The sequence below is a fragment of the Gracilinanus agilis genome, chromosome 2 (genome assembly GCF_016433145.1).
Source record: "Gracilinanus agilis isolate LMUSP501 chromosome 2, AgileGrace, whole genome shotgun sequence".
In the NCBI taxonomy this organism is placed as follows: domain Eukaryota; kingdom Metazoa; phylum Chordata; class Mammalia; order Didelphimorphia; family Didelphidae; genus Gracilinanus; species Gracilinanus agilis.
Window position 1 is genome coordinate 433931533 of NC_058131.1, and position 16622 is coordinate 433948154.

Below are 16622 nucleotides of genomic sequence, written 5' to 3' on the forward strand. Positions count from 1 at the left end.
ATACTTTTAGTATCTTTTTTCATTGACTCATTATAAAATAAAAATCTGTTCCCCTGGAAAAATTTTTAATTCCTAACTACAACGAAATCATACTTAATAATGGATGCTAGTCTTAGTGTATACTAATTAATACAAAGAAAAACAAGCATGGAGGGACTAATTGGACTGAGTTTTTTCTAACTCAGAATCAGGTAAAGAAAAAGATCAAGTTGTATGCATGAAGTCTTAGAAGCAAGGATCTAGAATACTCAGTACGGAGCTATACTTGTTGCTACCTTTAAAAGCCTTTCTCTTCCAAAAAGCCTTACTGATTTCAAAGAACTGATGAATGGTTTTCAGAAGAATTCCTGAGCTTATGTTACTTGCACCTGAAGTCAGTGGCAGAAGTGGAAACAAGATAGACTCAAGATGACAGCATGTGGTTGCTGATTTCTGTGTGAGTTCTAGTAAGGAGGAATTTCCGTAGGCAAATTTGTGGCTAAATTATTGCTTTTTTTTTTTTTTAAGTGAATTGCTGCTAAACAAGGCACCTTTAATTAAAGAGGTCACTTAGGTTGAGAAAAGTTAAGGTCACACAGGTCATAAGTAGAGCTGTAATTTGAACCTAGGTCCTGATTCTAAATTCCAATACTTTTTCTAAAATATTATATTGCCTTCAGGAATATTAGACAAAAATACATGAAACTATATATATATATTTTTGAAACCCTTACCTTCCCATCTTGGAGTCAATATTCCATATTGGCTCCAAGGCAGAAGAGTGATAAGGGTAGGCAATGGGGGTCAAGTGACTTGCCCAGGGTCACACAGCTGGGAAGTATCTGAGGCCAGACTTGAACCTAGGACCTCCTGTCTCTAGGCCTGGCTCTCAATCCACTGAGCACCCAGCTGCCCCCTGAAACTGTATTCTGATAACAATGCCATACAAGTTTATAAATGATACACATTTCTCTTCATCTACTCAAAATGCCAATAATGACTGTGTTGACTAGCTCGTTATTAGATAAAAGGAATCCTTTTCAACTAAATACAAGGATTAATACTTTCACAGAGAGGAAGAGTAGAAGATGTTGTTGTAAGTGACGAATGCAGAGGAAAGCAACTGGGAAAACTGTAAGTATTTTCCTGCAGATATAGAAATTCTTCATATATAAACAGTTAATAATTTCTTGTCTAAAAATTCTTATAAATTTATAGTTGAACTTATTAGTACAGATTTTATGTTCACATTTAAAATAAAAAATATTCTTTGATTAGAATTCAAGTATGGTAATTCAAGGTAAAAATAAGCAATACTTTTTGGTGGAAATGTTTAAGATATGAACTTTTACACTGGCAATAATTATTAGCTAGGACTTGGAGAACACTGTAATGTCACTTGATGCTTTTGGAATCCTGAAAAGGACCTAGGAAATCCATACTATCATGCTGTCTCTCAGCAAATAATTTTCCAAAGACCAGCCATTTGTCACTGAGGTACAATGGAAAGCACAATGGAAAGGTTTGAAGTCATAGGATTTAGATTCAAATCCTGGTTCTGCTGCTTGCATGATTTTGACAATTCAGTTAAGCTTTCTAAGCCTCAATTTCTACATCTATGAAATAAATGACAAGATTGGGTCCCTTTTAGCTTTAAATCTAACACATTGTCTCAACTTTTAAAAGACTTAAATCCATTTAAATATGAGAAATACCATATGGAATTTCACTAATGGTCTATTCGTTTTAGTATCTCATAAGATAGGGAGGAATATGATTGTTTCTTATGGCATAAACTTCACCAATTTATCACAAATAGTCTTAATAACCATTATGGATTTATCATCCATTAACATGTTTATATGCATATGTGTGCATATATAGCATAAATAGTCAAACTTAAAATTATAGGTGTACTTTTTTGGTGCCTTTTTCAAGATTTAAGGAATTGGGAGGGATAGAACCTCTCAATAAGACATTATTTTTAAAGAAAAAATTATAATGAGGAAACAAAACTGCTGCCTGAAGAAAATGATGTGGTCACACAAGAAATTTACTGACCAACTTAAGATTATTTTAAAAACAAACTTAAAATTTGTATTTAATGCCTTTTCAAATTATATTCATTTGGGGGCAGCTGGGGGGCTCAGTGGGATTGAGAGCCAGGCCTAGAGATGGGAGGTCCTAGGTTCAAATCTGGCCTCAGATACTTCATAGCTGTGTGACCCTAGGCAAGTCACTTAACCCCCATTGCCTAGCCTTTATACAGTATTGATTCTAAGACGGAAGGTAAGGGCTTAAAAAACAAAATAAATGAAAGTATATTAATTTCCCAATTAATTTCCCTCTGCCCACCCCTATAAACTTTTTGTAACAGATTTTCAGGTGTACAAAAGATGAATATAAAAACAGGGCACTGGACCTATCATATCAAGAGTACTAATCCCAGGATGGTTAGAAATATTAAGTTTTTATTCAGGTATGAAATAAATGACCATACAGGTTCGTTCATTTCAGTCATGTCTAACTCTTCATGACCCATTTGGAGTTTTCTTGGGAAAGATAACAGAATGGTTTTCCATTCTTACTCTAGCTCATTTTACATATGAGGAAATGGAAGCAAATAGGGTTAAATGTCTTACCCACATTCACACAGCTAGTAGACTTCCTGATTTCAGGCATGGCACTCTATTCATTATGCCTCCTAAAGCTGCCCTTGAAAAGTAGAAGTTTCTCAAGCCTTATGTTTAATTTTTTTTAATGCCACCTAGAATTTTACTTGTTTCAGATTCCATCTAATTATATTTTTTCTACTCTGGTTTAAGGATAATACTTTAGCTTCTTTCTATTTTATCTTGATTAAAAATAAAACGTAGTCCTGGGTGTATGCCTGGTTAAACCTCAAAAGTAAATTTTTTTTTCAAACAAAATGCTTAAAAAAACAACAAAACCAAAACTTATCTACAGAATTGTTTGAGTAATTCTAGGGCCATGAAAATGCTCCTTCCTGGAATGAAGTCTAAAACATGGCCTTAAAAGGGTTGTTTTTATTCTTACCATTGATAAGATTTTTCTTTTGCAAACTATTTGCAGCAATTTTACAAACACTAACATCTCATTTCCATAGATTTGCATTTTTATGCATATGCAAAAAGAGTGACATCTAAAAATCAAGTTAATATAAAGGTGGAGGGAGATTTAGTTATTTCATAAATGTTATGACATTTAAAATTTTAATTTTTAGAAAACTGCATGCTAATAAAGGGCTGCCATCAAAAATTCACAATCTTCCGAAAGTTGTTCAAAATGACTATTTTAAATTTGTTTATTCTTTTTCAGGTTATTGTCAACTCTTACTCTGCTAAGTAAAAAGCTGAACTGCTACAAAATTACTCTTGAGTGTCTCCCACAAAATGTTGGTTTTTATAAAAAGTTTGGATATACTGTATCTGAAGAAAATTACATGTATCACAGGTTTAAGTAATGATAGCAAAAATCGTTTTTAGACCATCAGCAAAGAAGTTTATTGCTATTAGGTTATTCTTTTGGAAAATCAGAGTATTTTATTCCTACAAAACCCATACCCCAGCCTCCCCTAAAACACTGAAGAAATATTTTAGTCACAAGTTTGGCATATTATTAGAAGATTAAATCGGATTGGTGGAGCATGATGTTATGAAGGAGATGACTTTTAACCAAAGGAATATATTTTTAACTTGAATTTTTTCCTGTATTTTTCTAAAGTTGGGATTTATTTCTTTGTAGTCAAAGTATAGAGTATATGTTTACTATCTGTACTTCTTATTCAAAAGAAACAAGATTGTCTAAGAGAATATCCTGTAGTGTACAAAAATTATTACATAACTAATTTCTTTAATTATAATCAAAACTTATACTGATATGGGTTTAATTTCAGGCTGACTTCACTGAATACAGAGATATTTGGGGACTCTAATAAATAATACTGGCAAATATCAGATTATGGTTTTATAAAGCTTCACATATATTTTAATTTGATGTATAAAAACTTAATTGAATATAGTTCTTATGGAGGGGAAATGAAATCCAAAATAAGGAGCTGTTTTATTTGTGAAATGAATGTAATGTAGCTCATTTTATCCAACTATGTTAACATGATTTGATTTCCACTGAATCTGAGCATCCATATTTGTCTAATTGCCACACATTGTGGCAACCTCATTTTTCCCTGATTTTGAAAGATTTATCTCACAGCTTTTCATTCATGCTAACCCACATCGTTTCAATTACCCTTCTAATTAACATTTTATGGAAAAATCATTGCTTTTGTTGCATTCATAAAATTTTATGGGAATTTTCTCAGTGGTAATATGCACTTTTTATTATTTGCTGTTTTCCGATTTTATTTTTAGGGTAAAATAAAAGCCTAAAATTACTATTCATCTGACTAGTTTGATGATAGAATTGTAAATTTTTCATGTGCTTCCTTCTAATAATTTTTTAACATCTAAGACCTCAGGTAATGGTAATAGCTATTTGCAGAATAATTGAAGATCATTTGCTTTGCTTCTCTTACCCATCAGGATGGCATAATAGCTTATGCTTTCCTGGATATACATATATAACCAACCAAGTTTGTTTTCATTTTTTATGAAAGAAGAATAATAGTGCTAACATTTTTAGTAAGCCATAAAAGCTATCCAGAATTTTATGAAAAAAAAAAAAAAAAAAAGCAAAATTGATCCATATAGTTGATTTGAAAACTTGTGAAATAAGTAGTCTTGCCCTGTTCATAAGAGCTTATCCTCAGCTAAGGACATAGAATCCTTTAGTATTTGAAGGGCTATGACATGGAAGAGGGGATCAGATTTATTCTGCAGTGAACAGAAGTTGCAGAAAGGTCAACTTCAGGAATGCCTGAAGTGGATTCTTGGACTAGATGATCTTTCTGATCTTTTCCAACTCTGAGAGTCTGTGATATAAGTCTACTTTCCACAAAATCATTTGTATAGTTTTGCTTAAGTAAATATAAACTTAAAAAAACAAATATCAAAATGTTTTGGTGATTTTAATAGATTCAAAACAACTGAAATCTATTCACATTTTTGCATAACTGGACCACATTCTTAAGAAAGGTATTTAAATATCATGGGTCTTGAGACTAAGAATGGAATGTTTTATTTATTCATGATAATAAGTGGGCTAACATCACTGTTTAAAATGAATTCTTTTTTTCAGACATGATGGCATAAGATACTAAATGTATTTTGTACAGAATAAGTTTCACAAAATAAATTTGTAGTATTTTGTGCCAGGCCTCACAGCTTCTTCAACTGTGGCATTCCTATATACTTAGCACTTTGTCCAAGATACATTTATTAAAAGTAGAGTAAATCAAGCACATTACTTATACAAAGACATAGCCTGTTCTTTTTGAATAATTTAGCTGCATAATAAAATTACAACTACATGTCAGTAAAATATGAGTAATTCAGGATACATCTTGAACTGTGAGGTATGACATCTCCCTGTAGGAAGAAGTTAATACTTAAAACTGGTTGCTTAAAAGTGATTTTTAGCTGCCATGAAGGAATGAAAAGAAATTCCATCATTCAAAAGCTGTTGATGGTCCCGGAGATTAATATTTTTTTGTAATGAAGTAAAAACTTATTAGCAGTTTCAGTTACTAAGTAGTTTTGAAAACACAATGATTCAGATGAATACTGATATGAAACTTTGTATTGGTATGTAATAACCTAGACTGGTCACTGCTGTAAAAGAATGTAGGTGGTTGTAGACATTTACTGTACACAAAATTGAGGTCTTGATATGTATATCCCAGCTTCCGAATCCAGATTTCACTTAAATTACTAGGAATAAAATGTTTATAAAGTTAGAAATGTTTAAGAGGAAAGGAAGGAAAGGAAATATTTGACATTTTCAGACAATATTTCTTGGTCCTGCTCAAGCATTAGATTAAGTTAATTAGTGGTAAAGTTTTAACATTAGCTTTCTCTCTTAAAGTCCACACCTTAAAGAAGTAACTGGCAAGCAGATTACTGTCAACTTTTTTATGGGCTAGAGAAAGCACATGAACAAAATGACTTATGGTTAGAAAGTAAATGTTTAATTCTATCACTTAAAACAATCATTGGTCAAATGTTACTTTTTTCTTCAATAAAGAATAGTAAAGTAGATTTTAATGCTGCTGTGTGCATTATGCTTATGTCTGACTGTGATGTAATTCTACTTTAATTTCACTTGTGCCTATATTGCACATGTCCTACATAGGCTTAAACACTGTAAAGAAAGGGCCATATGTTATTTAAAAAACTGTTCTCAGTGCCATTCATCAAATTTAGATTAATTTAGATAGGTCATAGTGACAACAAAGGAATCACAAACCACAAGTCCTAAAGTTGGAAAAATGAATAGGAAAATATTCCATTAGGGAAACAAAGTTAAACAGTTTTTCAACAGAAAGATGTGACTTAAAGAAAACCTGTTACCAGAATGAAATTTGCCCATAAGCATTAATTTCGCTCTCAAGACATAAGTCTTTGAGACAATTTAACTTAGAGTGCTACAAAAGCACTTCAGTGAAAGCATATAATCAAAAGGTGAAATCAAAGAAATTAAATTAAAATTAGATATGTATTTCTCTAAACATTTAGAAGTTTTATTAATTTTTATTACCGGTATTTATTATTAAAGGAAAAATTTTTAGAGCTAAGATTGAACTTTTAAGCTTACACGAAATCTTTTTTAAAAAAGTTGTTTTAATTGCAAAATCACTACAAAAAGAAGCTGCAGAATATCAAGCACTGAAAATATGACTGGTAATTAGTGCCAGATGATATTTATATATTACTGTGGTGATCCACATAAAGTACCTGACATCACCAACTGGATTTTGATCAGGTCTCCAATGAAAATCTGCAATGTAGAAGCATTAATGCTTCAATGGAATAAAACTTTACTAAGCAGAACTGAACACTGGACTACTCTTGGGTTTTGTAAGGGTTATTATACTTGGGCATTTTAGGTATTTAAAAGATTACATAACTCATACGACATTCACAAACTACTCATTTCATTCACTCATTCACAGAAGTAAAAATTGAGTCCCAATTGAGTGGGACAACATAAAATGTCTTAAGTCAATTAGAAATATTAAATAAAACGTTCTCCTCAAATGTTGCATGATGTATGCTTTTACTGGCATTATTTAAGAGGGTGGGCAGAGGAAGGAAGGGATAGAAACAAAAGAAGAATCCAAAATAACTTACTACTAAGAGGTAAAATATACTGTGTTGCATAGTACCTTTTGTAGCTATCAGGGAAAATCCATTAAACACTCAAACTCAGCATTGAGAAAAATGGAGTGTGGGTAAGTTTTGTTTGTGTGTGCTACCCAACAAAAATAAAAAAGTTAAAAGAAATTTATTTCTCTGTTTCAGCATTTTAGAAAAAAGCAAAAAATCCTTTCATATATAATAACTTTTATGTCTTTAAATAATATTATACCCAAAGACTCATTTGCCTAAAACAATACTTATTAAGTAACCAATCCAGAAACCATTCCAAATGTCAATGGAAAGAGAAGCTTCAAGCTGAATCTCATTACTTCATAAAAAAGATAGCACAAAATGAGTTGGGAAGAATGTGGTCTATTTTTAACAATTTGCTCAAATTTTTACAATATGCTTTATACTTAGTTTAAACTCAAAGTCACTAAAAACAATCCAAAATGTTTTTGTAAACATTTTCACTATGAAGTGCTGTCCAATTTGTAGGCCTCAATAAAGCTAATTTTAGAAATAATAGAAGGCACTTTTCTACTTAGAATTTTTGAAAACTAAATAGCAAATAATATGACATTGTACATGTTGTAACCTGAATTTGGAATAGTTCTGGACAAAGAAAAAAGGCTAAACATTTTCCAAAGAACACAGATACAACTGACTTTCACCAAAAGAAAATCCAAAAAGGAAAATTCACCTGAAAGTCTCAACTTTTTTCCAGAAATAATTGGCAAAAGTAGGTATTTTCCTTTTCATTAAAAGTTTTTCCAAGAAGCTGGGCCAATGCCATGATTTTTAAGTGTATCAGAAGTAGTCCAGGACAGCTTCCAAAGATGAAAGGGTGATCAAAGTACATAACCGTTTACTTAAAATATGGCAGATTCTTGAATTAGTATTTCTCGAAGATGCTCCACCATAATTGTAAAATTATAAAAAACATATAAACAGAACACAAAATGAATTTTAACAAACTTTTTAGTAAATTGTTATAAATTACAAATAATTTTTATAAACGAGCCTCCCCAACTTGCATTGTTTTAAAGTAATAACTTTATATCATACAAATAAAGAAATTTTCAAGTATGAAAAGTGCATTATTGCAATAATACTTCTTTGCAAGTTCAAAAATCTTGTTTTATAATAAAACTGTAAAGTGTAAAAAAAAAAAAAGAATAAAACAATCAGTGCCATCTATTCAAGAAGTCCATCATCTTCTTAAAATGTTGCTCAGCAAGTTGCAGAGAAAGACATTTGGAAGCAACATGTAATTGAAAAGAAGCTACTTGTGTTTTGCCATTTTACATTATTGATGTATTTCCCCCTTCACATACAAGAATTTAAACATTATAAATATTGGTGTGAGGTACCATCATCCATTCTGTGCGGCTGCAACTTGCATATTTCCAAATTCCTCCTCTTCTTCATGTGTACGTTTTAAGCTGCCTGAAAATTATAATATAAACAGAACATAAAATGGACTTTTAAACCGTTGTCAGCATACATTTAGGTGGCAAATCATGGTTAAAATCTGTATTCATATTTGAAGCCGAGTTAATGAAGACTTGGTGTTGCAGGAAAAGTCTAATCCCATGTACTTTAGTAACTAAAAAACTAGCAGGGAGACTGAAGACTTGCATGACAGGGAATAATGTTCTTTACAATTATTTTAAGTTCTGATGAGACACCTACCTTAAAAATCATGTCTTTTAAAATACCTTAAAGAAAGCAATGAATTGTACTTTTATAATGTTTTGTTTTGTACCTTTGTTAGGGTACCTCTAACAATTGACTTAAGTCAGACCTTTCTACCAGGAATATAGAAATTCTTTCCAGTATTTTCAGAGTTATAGGGGAAATAATATTCAATATAAGCATTTCATTTTTAAGATATTATTTTGTTATAATAGTGATGTACAGCATGTACAGTATATTAGTTGCTGCTGTAAACATTATTGTCAAAGAGCCCGTGAAGTAGTTTCATAGTTGCTATAGACAAGGAATCTGCTATGATCAAGAAGTTTCCTGGAATATGGACATCTTTCAAAAAATTATTTGAGTTTGAGCCATTTAACTCAATAGAAATAAAAATTTTCCACAACTATCTAGAATGCCCACTAGAAAATAGCAAGAGATATTCCATATTCCTTTATCTCAATGAAAGGAAAACTGTAGGGAACAGAAGAACAAATTAAACAAGCGAGGAGAGGTAAAACTTCATCAGTAAAATCACTCTTGCATTACATTCTTTAACCCACAATAATCCCACAGAAGAGACCCTAAAAGTTTTGTTACATTGGGCTACATATGGATAAATATTTTATATTAGTTCAATGGGAAGATTCAAGCATAAAAATAATTGATCTTGTACTCTGATAAAATGAGATTCTGAGCAAAACTGTTTTACCTACATTTATTTTCTAATCATTTTCTTATTTCTGTGTAGTATAATTGTATTAGAAGTCAGGAGACCTGAACTGTAGACTGCTGGTTCTACTACTAATTGACTTCTCACTAAGGGAGTTTCCTTATTTACAAAATGGGAATCTGTGAGAGGTAGAGAGCCAGCCTTGACAATATAGAGTAGTTGCCCAATCTGCATTGGTAGTTTCCTCACTAAGGAGAGTTCTCTACACCACTATAATCACAAACCTGAACAAAAATAAAATCAAAGTTTGACCACCATTTTGATAAACCTCCAAATCCTCAACATTTTAACCACAAACTAGCTGTGTTATATGCAAATAAAATAGCACAGAAAAAAACTTTTCAGGTCCAAATTTGTGATTACTTCTACTAATGCAGATTTGCTACTTGTCCACACAGTATGTAACAAAGATGCAGAGCTTGAACCCATGTCTTCCTGATTATAAAGGACATCCTTTTATCTACTATGAAAACGAATCAATGAAGAACATATTTTAATAGCCTGCCAAATAAGGTTGGCAAATAATATGCCAACTTCAATGGAAATGTATTCTAGAGATTATTTCAGGAATTCTTTTTTTTAATTTTTTTTTTATTTTAAACCCTTAACTTCTGTGCATTGACTCATAGGTGGAAGAGTGGTAAGGGTAGGCAATGGGGGTCAAGTGACTTGCCCAGGGTCACACAGCTGGGAAGTGTCTGAGGCCACATTTGAACCTAGGACCTCCCGTCTCTAGGCCTGGCTCTCAATCCACTGAGCTACCCAGCTGCCCCCCAGGAATTCTTAATCTAGATTGCATGAATTTTCTTTTAATATTCTATTCTGATAACTATTTCAATAAAACTGGTTTCCTTTATTTTAAGCCTGAAAGCTTCTGTTCTAATTAAGCCGTTTTCCTCACCTAGAAAGTTCCAATTGCTTAGTGTTGGTTCAGGTGAACCAAAACAATAGTAGTTTATACCATCTTTACTAAAAGTTTAAGAGAAGTCTCACCTGTAGTACCAGACTGAACAGATAACGATCTTTCCAGTTGCAGTGGTGACATCATCTGTATTGTTAATTTTGCTAGATAAATGGCTTCATATTCCTATTTAAAAAAAAATTATTATAAATATATAGAATGAATTCCTTCATATCTACAATATCAAAACACATAAACTCTCAGGCTACAATGAGGTTATCTGGCTGTGATATATTGAAGAAATAGACTTGCAAGTAGTTAATGGCTCAGTGACTAATGAATAAATCAATGCACTAGTGATCAGAACAATAATGAAACCGAAGAGCTAAGTTCTAGAATTGTATTCTCCATGGCCAAGACAGCTGGCTATATAAGCTTAAACAGCTTTGGATTTTAATTCTGTAAAATGGGAATTATACCTGTCCTACCTTTCTCACAGGATTGTTAAAAAAAGATGGCATGAATTTATGTGATAAACCAATTGGATGCTACCAAATACAGCCCACTTCACGGACAAAAATTAACATGGACTTTATAATTCCTTAAAATCAAGAATTGTAAACCAAGGATGTTTAATCTCAAGTATTTACTAAGTGCTTATGTATGCTGGGCACCCAGGTAAGTGCTAAGGAGACAAGATAAAAATGAATATGTACATAAAAGGCTGTACAAAATGATACAAGTTAACCATAGAGAGTAAGACAGGCGGCTAAAGGTAATGGAAAAGGCATATGGATGATAGTATCTAAAAAGGATTGAAGGAAGTCAAGCTGAATTGCACAATGCATGGAGGGAGGTAATGTGTAAAAAGGCTGAAAAATGAGGTAGGGTTGTATTAAGGAAGAGCTTTAAATGCCAGAGGAATTTATACTTAATAGGGAGCCAATGGAAGAGCTTTAAATGCCAGAGGAATTTATACTTAATAGGGAGCCAATGGAGTTTACTAAATGGGGGTGGGGGGGACTGTAGTGGCATTTGACATGGTGAAAGTACACTTCAGAAAAATGACTATCAGCTCTGTCGTGAACAAGAAATTGGGAGAAACCAAGTAGTAGGCTATTACAAAAGTTCAGGCAAAATGTACTGAGGATCTGAAATAAGGTGATGATTAGGTGATAGAAAGCAGTTGGATACAATAGATGCGGAGGCAACGAGATTTGGCAATTAACTAGACATTTGGCATGAAGGAGTGAGAAACTGAGGATCATGGTGAGGTTATGAACTTGGGTCACTAGAAGAATGGTGATGTTTTGACAGAATAGGGAAGTTTGAAAGAGGGATGAGTTGAGAGGTATGATAATGGATATGATTTGGGATATTTCAAGTTTGAGATATTTGCAGAACATCTAGTTTGATATCTTAGTGTAGGAAATTGGTGATATCAGGCTAGAGCTCAATGGAAAAACTAAATAAAAGTTTAGGAAGGAAAGGAGCAAGCTATTTGAATCTTGATTCAGACCTGAATTTAAATCTTGGCAATGGCATAAAGATTTAAGGTAATGATTAGTTCACTCTGGAAATTATTCCACATAAAAGCAATAGAAAACACCAGCAAGAAAAATGTGATTCACCACCAGTTTTACTGATTTAACCACTTTGTTTCCTCATTTGTCAATATATTAAATACCTATTATGTACTGGGATCTTCGGATACAAAGAGAAAAAAAATCCTATAGACAACATATATATAAGTATATACAAAAGAAATACATGAGAATTAGGGACAGTATATTGGTAGGTAGTTATGGGGGAATCAGAGAAGGCTTTGTGTAGAAGGTGATGTTTGAAGAAGTGAGGGATTATTTGAGACAGATGAGAAGAGGGAGTGCATTCCAGGTCATGGGATAACCAAAGCAAAAGCCATCAAGTTAGAACAGGAAGTTTCATGTATGAAGAACAAAAAGGACAGTTTGGTTGGACAAAAAGCTATAATGAGGCTAGAAAGATGTGTTGGGGTTAACATAGAAACTTAAAAAGTGCAAAAAAAGGATTATTCATAGTTATTCTTTGGCAATGTGGAGTCATTGGAATTTATTGAGTAGGAAACTAACACTGTCAGATCTGCACTTAAAAAAAAATAGAAGCCATGTGGAAGATGGATACAAGCAAGAAACGTGTTAAGAAGCCATTGCAATATACCAGGTGAAAGGTGATGAGGGCCTGATCCAAATTGTGGTTGGATGAGTAGAGAGGATAATACAATTAACAAAATTTGTCTAGTGATTATGTGGCAGAAGGAAAGCAGGGAGTCTAAAATAACATGGTAGTGTCTACAAACAAGGAAGTTTTTTTAAAGGGGAGAATTTGGGAGAGGAGATACAAAGCTCTATTTTACACAGGTTAAGTGATTTATTTCATTAGGCAGTTGGTGATGTGGGACCTACAACTCAGGAAAAATATTAGCTATATAGCATAGAGATGGTAATCAAACCAATGGGAACTGATGAGGTCACCAAGAACATACAGAAAGGGACCCAGACACAGCTTTGGAAGACTCGTTTGGGTAAGAGATATAATATGATGATAAGGAAACTAAAAATGAGAGGTCAGACAGGTATGAGAAGCATAACAATAGTTTCATGAGAACCCAGAAAGGAAGAAAGGGTGATAGTATCATATTCAGCAGAGAGGTCAAGAAGGATGAGGACTAAGAAAAGATAAGGTTTAGCAATTAAGAAATTGTTAATTTTAGAGATACAAATTTCAATTGAATAATGACATCAAGACCATATTTTGAAAGGCTGATGAGAGGTAAAAAAAGTAGAGAGAGATAGTGGAAGAGGTGAGCTCTTTCCAGGAATTAGGCTCTCATATTACTCCCATCCTAGAATGGTAATTTAGAATAGTTAGTGCTCACAGAAATGAATTAATGTGATGCTGATTGGGAGTGATGAAGTGAGGCATGAAAACAATGTTAATTGTAGAAGATGGCATTTGAAATCATTTTGTGGCCAAATGGGTGTGCAGTATTAAAAAACCACTTCACCCTGACAAAATCAAGAAGGACATGAAAAGAAGACTTCTAGGTGGCAGGAAGAAGTACAGCTGAATTCTAATGCCTGACACAGAACTAGAAAATGCACCAGACCAAGGAAAAGCCACAAAAAAATAAATAAATAAAATTACATTTCCCCCGAATAGTCAGCAGAGAGAAAGAGAAGTTAACATTGGGAGCAGAGTCTAGCTCTGAAAGGCTGCACAAACATTCCAATGCTAGAAGAGACCATGGACGAATGGACCAGATTCGGCATGGATCTAATCTTGTAAAAAGCACAGAAACAGGTTTAATGGACAATTCTCACTCATTACATAGATGCAGGACAGAATGAATAGAGGACCTACATATAGGGAGGATATTCCAGTGCAAGGAGTTTTGTGGGCACTTGGCATATACTGAAAAAAGGAGCAAGTTTAAAAGTAAATATAAGTTCTGTGGCTCTAACCCCAAGAGTGGAGTGAGGCCACAGTTCCATCTCCACACTCAAACTGAAGCTTCTAGGGCAGAAGTATTAGAACAAGGGAGAACCTGCAGTTTTGTCAACCTACAGAGCTTTCAAAACAGGAGGGCATAGAGCAGATTTAGGCCTGGATCAGATCCCTCTGGAAGCACTGAAAGTATACAGGTGTCCAGCTTGAGTTGTCCCTGAGAGTCTGTAATAAAATGAAAATCAACTACCCCACCCCCAAAATAGCAGCAGGAACAGCCCAACCATTTCCTCCAGAAGTGTACAGAACCTAGCCCTAACATCAAGTCCAAAGTCAGAAAGTAGGCTAAAGAATGAGCAAACAAAAAAAGATCTATTATGGTGACAGGGAACCTCAAGGCAAAAACCCAGAAGAGAATGGCTCCAAAACATCTACAAGTAAAGCCTCAAAAAGTCTGGGTACAAGTTCAACTAGAATTCCAGGAAGAGATGAAGCAAGAAAAAAAATTTTAAGTTAAAATTTTTATAAATGAAATGAGAGCAGTATAAGGAAAAAGTAGAAAAGAAATGAGAACTATGGAAGAGGAATTAATAATACAAAAATTAAATCAATAAACAAAACCCTGAAAATTATGATGGACCACAAAGAAGATAATGACTCAATGAGAGAGTAAATCATATCAACACACAGTATACCAGAGCAACAAGATGAAACTGTCTCTCTTCAAAACCACACAAATAGGACTCTAAACCTTGTTTGATCACATAACTATCAATAAAATTTTTTCACATGTGCACTGAGTATATTTGCTTATTTATAATTATATAATTATATGTTAGTATAATAAAAATTATGTACATCATAAAATCTTCACAAATGTAGAAATTCTTAAAAGGATGAGGTAAAGATGAAATAATATTTGATCCTAGAGGTAAAGGAGAGCCACTGAGTAGGGAAGTGACATGGTGAAACCTGTACCCAAGGGAAAAAAACCTTGGCAAACTATATGGAAAATAAAATGAAGAGGCAAGAAAGAGAATGAATTAAGAGGCATCCAGAAGAGAGTTGGTAGTTATATAAGTAAAAGAAGGGGACAGACATGTGAAAGCAAACCCAAGATTTGGAAACTTACTATGTAGAATAGAATATAACACTCAGTTATAAAAACTTGAGTGACTAGAAGATTGGTGGTATCCATAAGAGTTATAGGGAAGTACAGTAGACGGGCAAATTGGAGAGAAAAATAACAATGACCGCCTACAATTAATATCAGACTCCATCAATGCCTGCTTATCCTAAGTGACTTTTTGGCACACTCAAAATGGGGAAAAAAAAAAAAAAAGAAAGAAAAAAAAAGAGGCAAGGTTCTCATATGTCACTGCTTTCCCCTAGGTACCTACCATTTCTATATGGTGATCTGTGATTTGGAGATGAATTTTCTCAATAGCAATTTCTCTCAATAGTTATTTCTCAATAACTGCAGTGGTTAGTTTAGGTTATATCTTTCCAAAGAGGCTGAATCAACACCCCAGAATAGAGAGAGTTGGGAAAACTTGCACAACAAAAGGTGTTGTGTTAGAGACAAGCTTTCTTTCCACCTTCCTACTGGTATTGGTTTCCCTAACTATGGAGACCACTGATATAAAGCATCCTGTAAGGTACTACAGATATCATCTCCATTTTATGTGTAAGGGAACAAAAGTCTCAGAGAAACTTGCCCATGGTCACATGGTTATTTAAATGTAATAGGAAGCCATGTATCTTGACTCCAAGTCACTCTACCATGTTGCCTCTCTAATCCTATAAATTAAATAAAAACTTGTCTAATCTTGCTTTTCTTATTAAAGACTACCAATTATTTGAGGTTGTTTCTAAGTTTCAGGGTAGCTTGATGTCAAATACTTCTAACTACTTCTCTCATCTTTTATAGTTCCTTTAAATGAGGCTTGCTGTTTCAAAAATTTTTTATTGATACCTTTTGTTTTTATATCACCCTATAGTTCCTATAATACATCATTCTTTATTTCCAAATATATCCCTCCCTCTATACCTTGTAACAATGAATGAAAAAGAAGAGTGGGGAGTAATTAAGCAAAATTAAACAACACACAAACTAATGTTATGCACCCAGTCTCCTGCCTCAGCAAAGAAGGGAGTGGAGGTGACTTTCTTAACTCTTTTTTTTTTCAAGGACAAGCTTGGTGTCCTATTGTTCAGTTTTGGTCAAACAAGGTTTCAAACAAAGATTGTTCATTGGTACCATAATAAAAAATTAGGACTAAGTCACACAGAATTTAAGATTTAGAAAGGGTCTCAGCAACCATCAATCCAACCCATACCCCATCAGAATTCCCATTATAACTAACTAGTTATCTAGTTATATATATAACTAACTAGTTATCTAGCCTCTGCTAGAAGACCTCCAAAGAAGGGAAATTCATCACCCCTTAAAGAATTCCATTTCACTTCTGAATGTCTCTAACTTAGAAAATTTTCCTGGCATCAGGTATAAACTGACTTCTCTATCTCTTGAGCCAAGCAGAACAAA

The 16622-nt window shown here is 33.3% G+C and overlaps 2 protein-coding genes across 4 annotated transcripts in view; one reads left to right on the forward strand and one right to left on the reverse strand.

The window, feature by feature from the left end:
• Positions 1-6155, forward strand: part of GNPNAT1 (glucosamine-phosphate N-acetyltransferase 1) — a 30993-nt gene extending 24838 nt beyond the window's left edge. For all 3 annotated transcript variants that reach the window (XM_044664712.1, XM_044664714.1, XM_044664713.1), the window contains 2 exons: positions 1052-1113; positions 3319-6155. In XM_044664712.1, the coding sequence (XP_044520647.1) occupies positions 1052-1113; positions 3319-3463 (207 nt within the window). In that variant the 3' untranslated portion in view covers positions 3464-6155. The remainder of the gene's footprint in view (positions 1-1051; positions 1114-3318) is intronic.
• Positions 6156-7608: 1453 nt separating this feature from the next.
• Positions 7609-16622, reverse strand: part of STYX (serine/threonine/tyrosine interacting protein) — a 44249-nt gene continuing 35235 nt past the window's right edge. Inside the window, exons 10-11 of the mRNA XM_044664715.1 lie at positions 10681-10774; positions 7609-8705 (exon numbers count right to left, since the gene is read on the reverse strand). Of these exons, the coding sequence (XP_044520650.1) occupies positions 8632-8705; positions 10681-10774 (168 nt within the window). The 3' untranslated portion in view covers positions 7609-8631. The remainder of the gene's footprint in view (positions 8706-10680; positions 10775-16622) is intronic.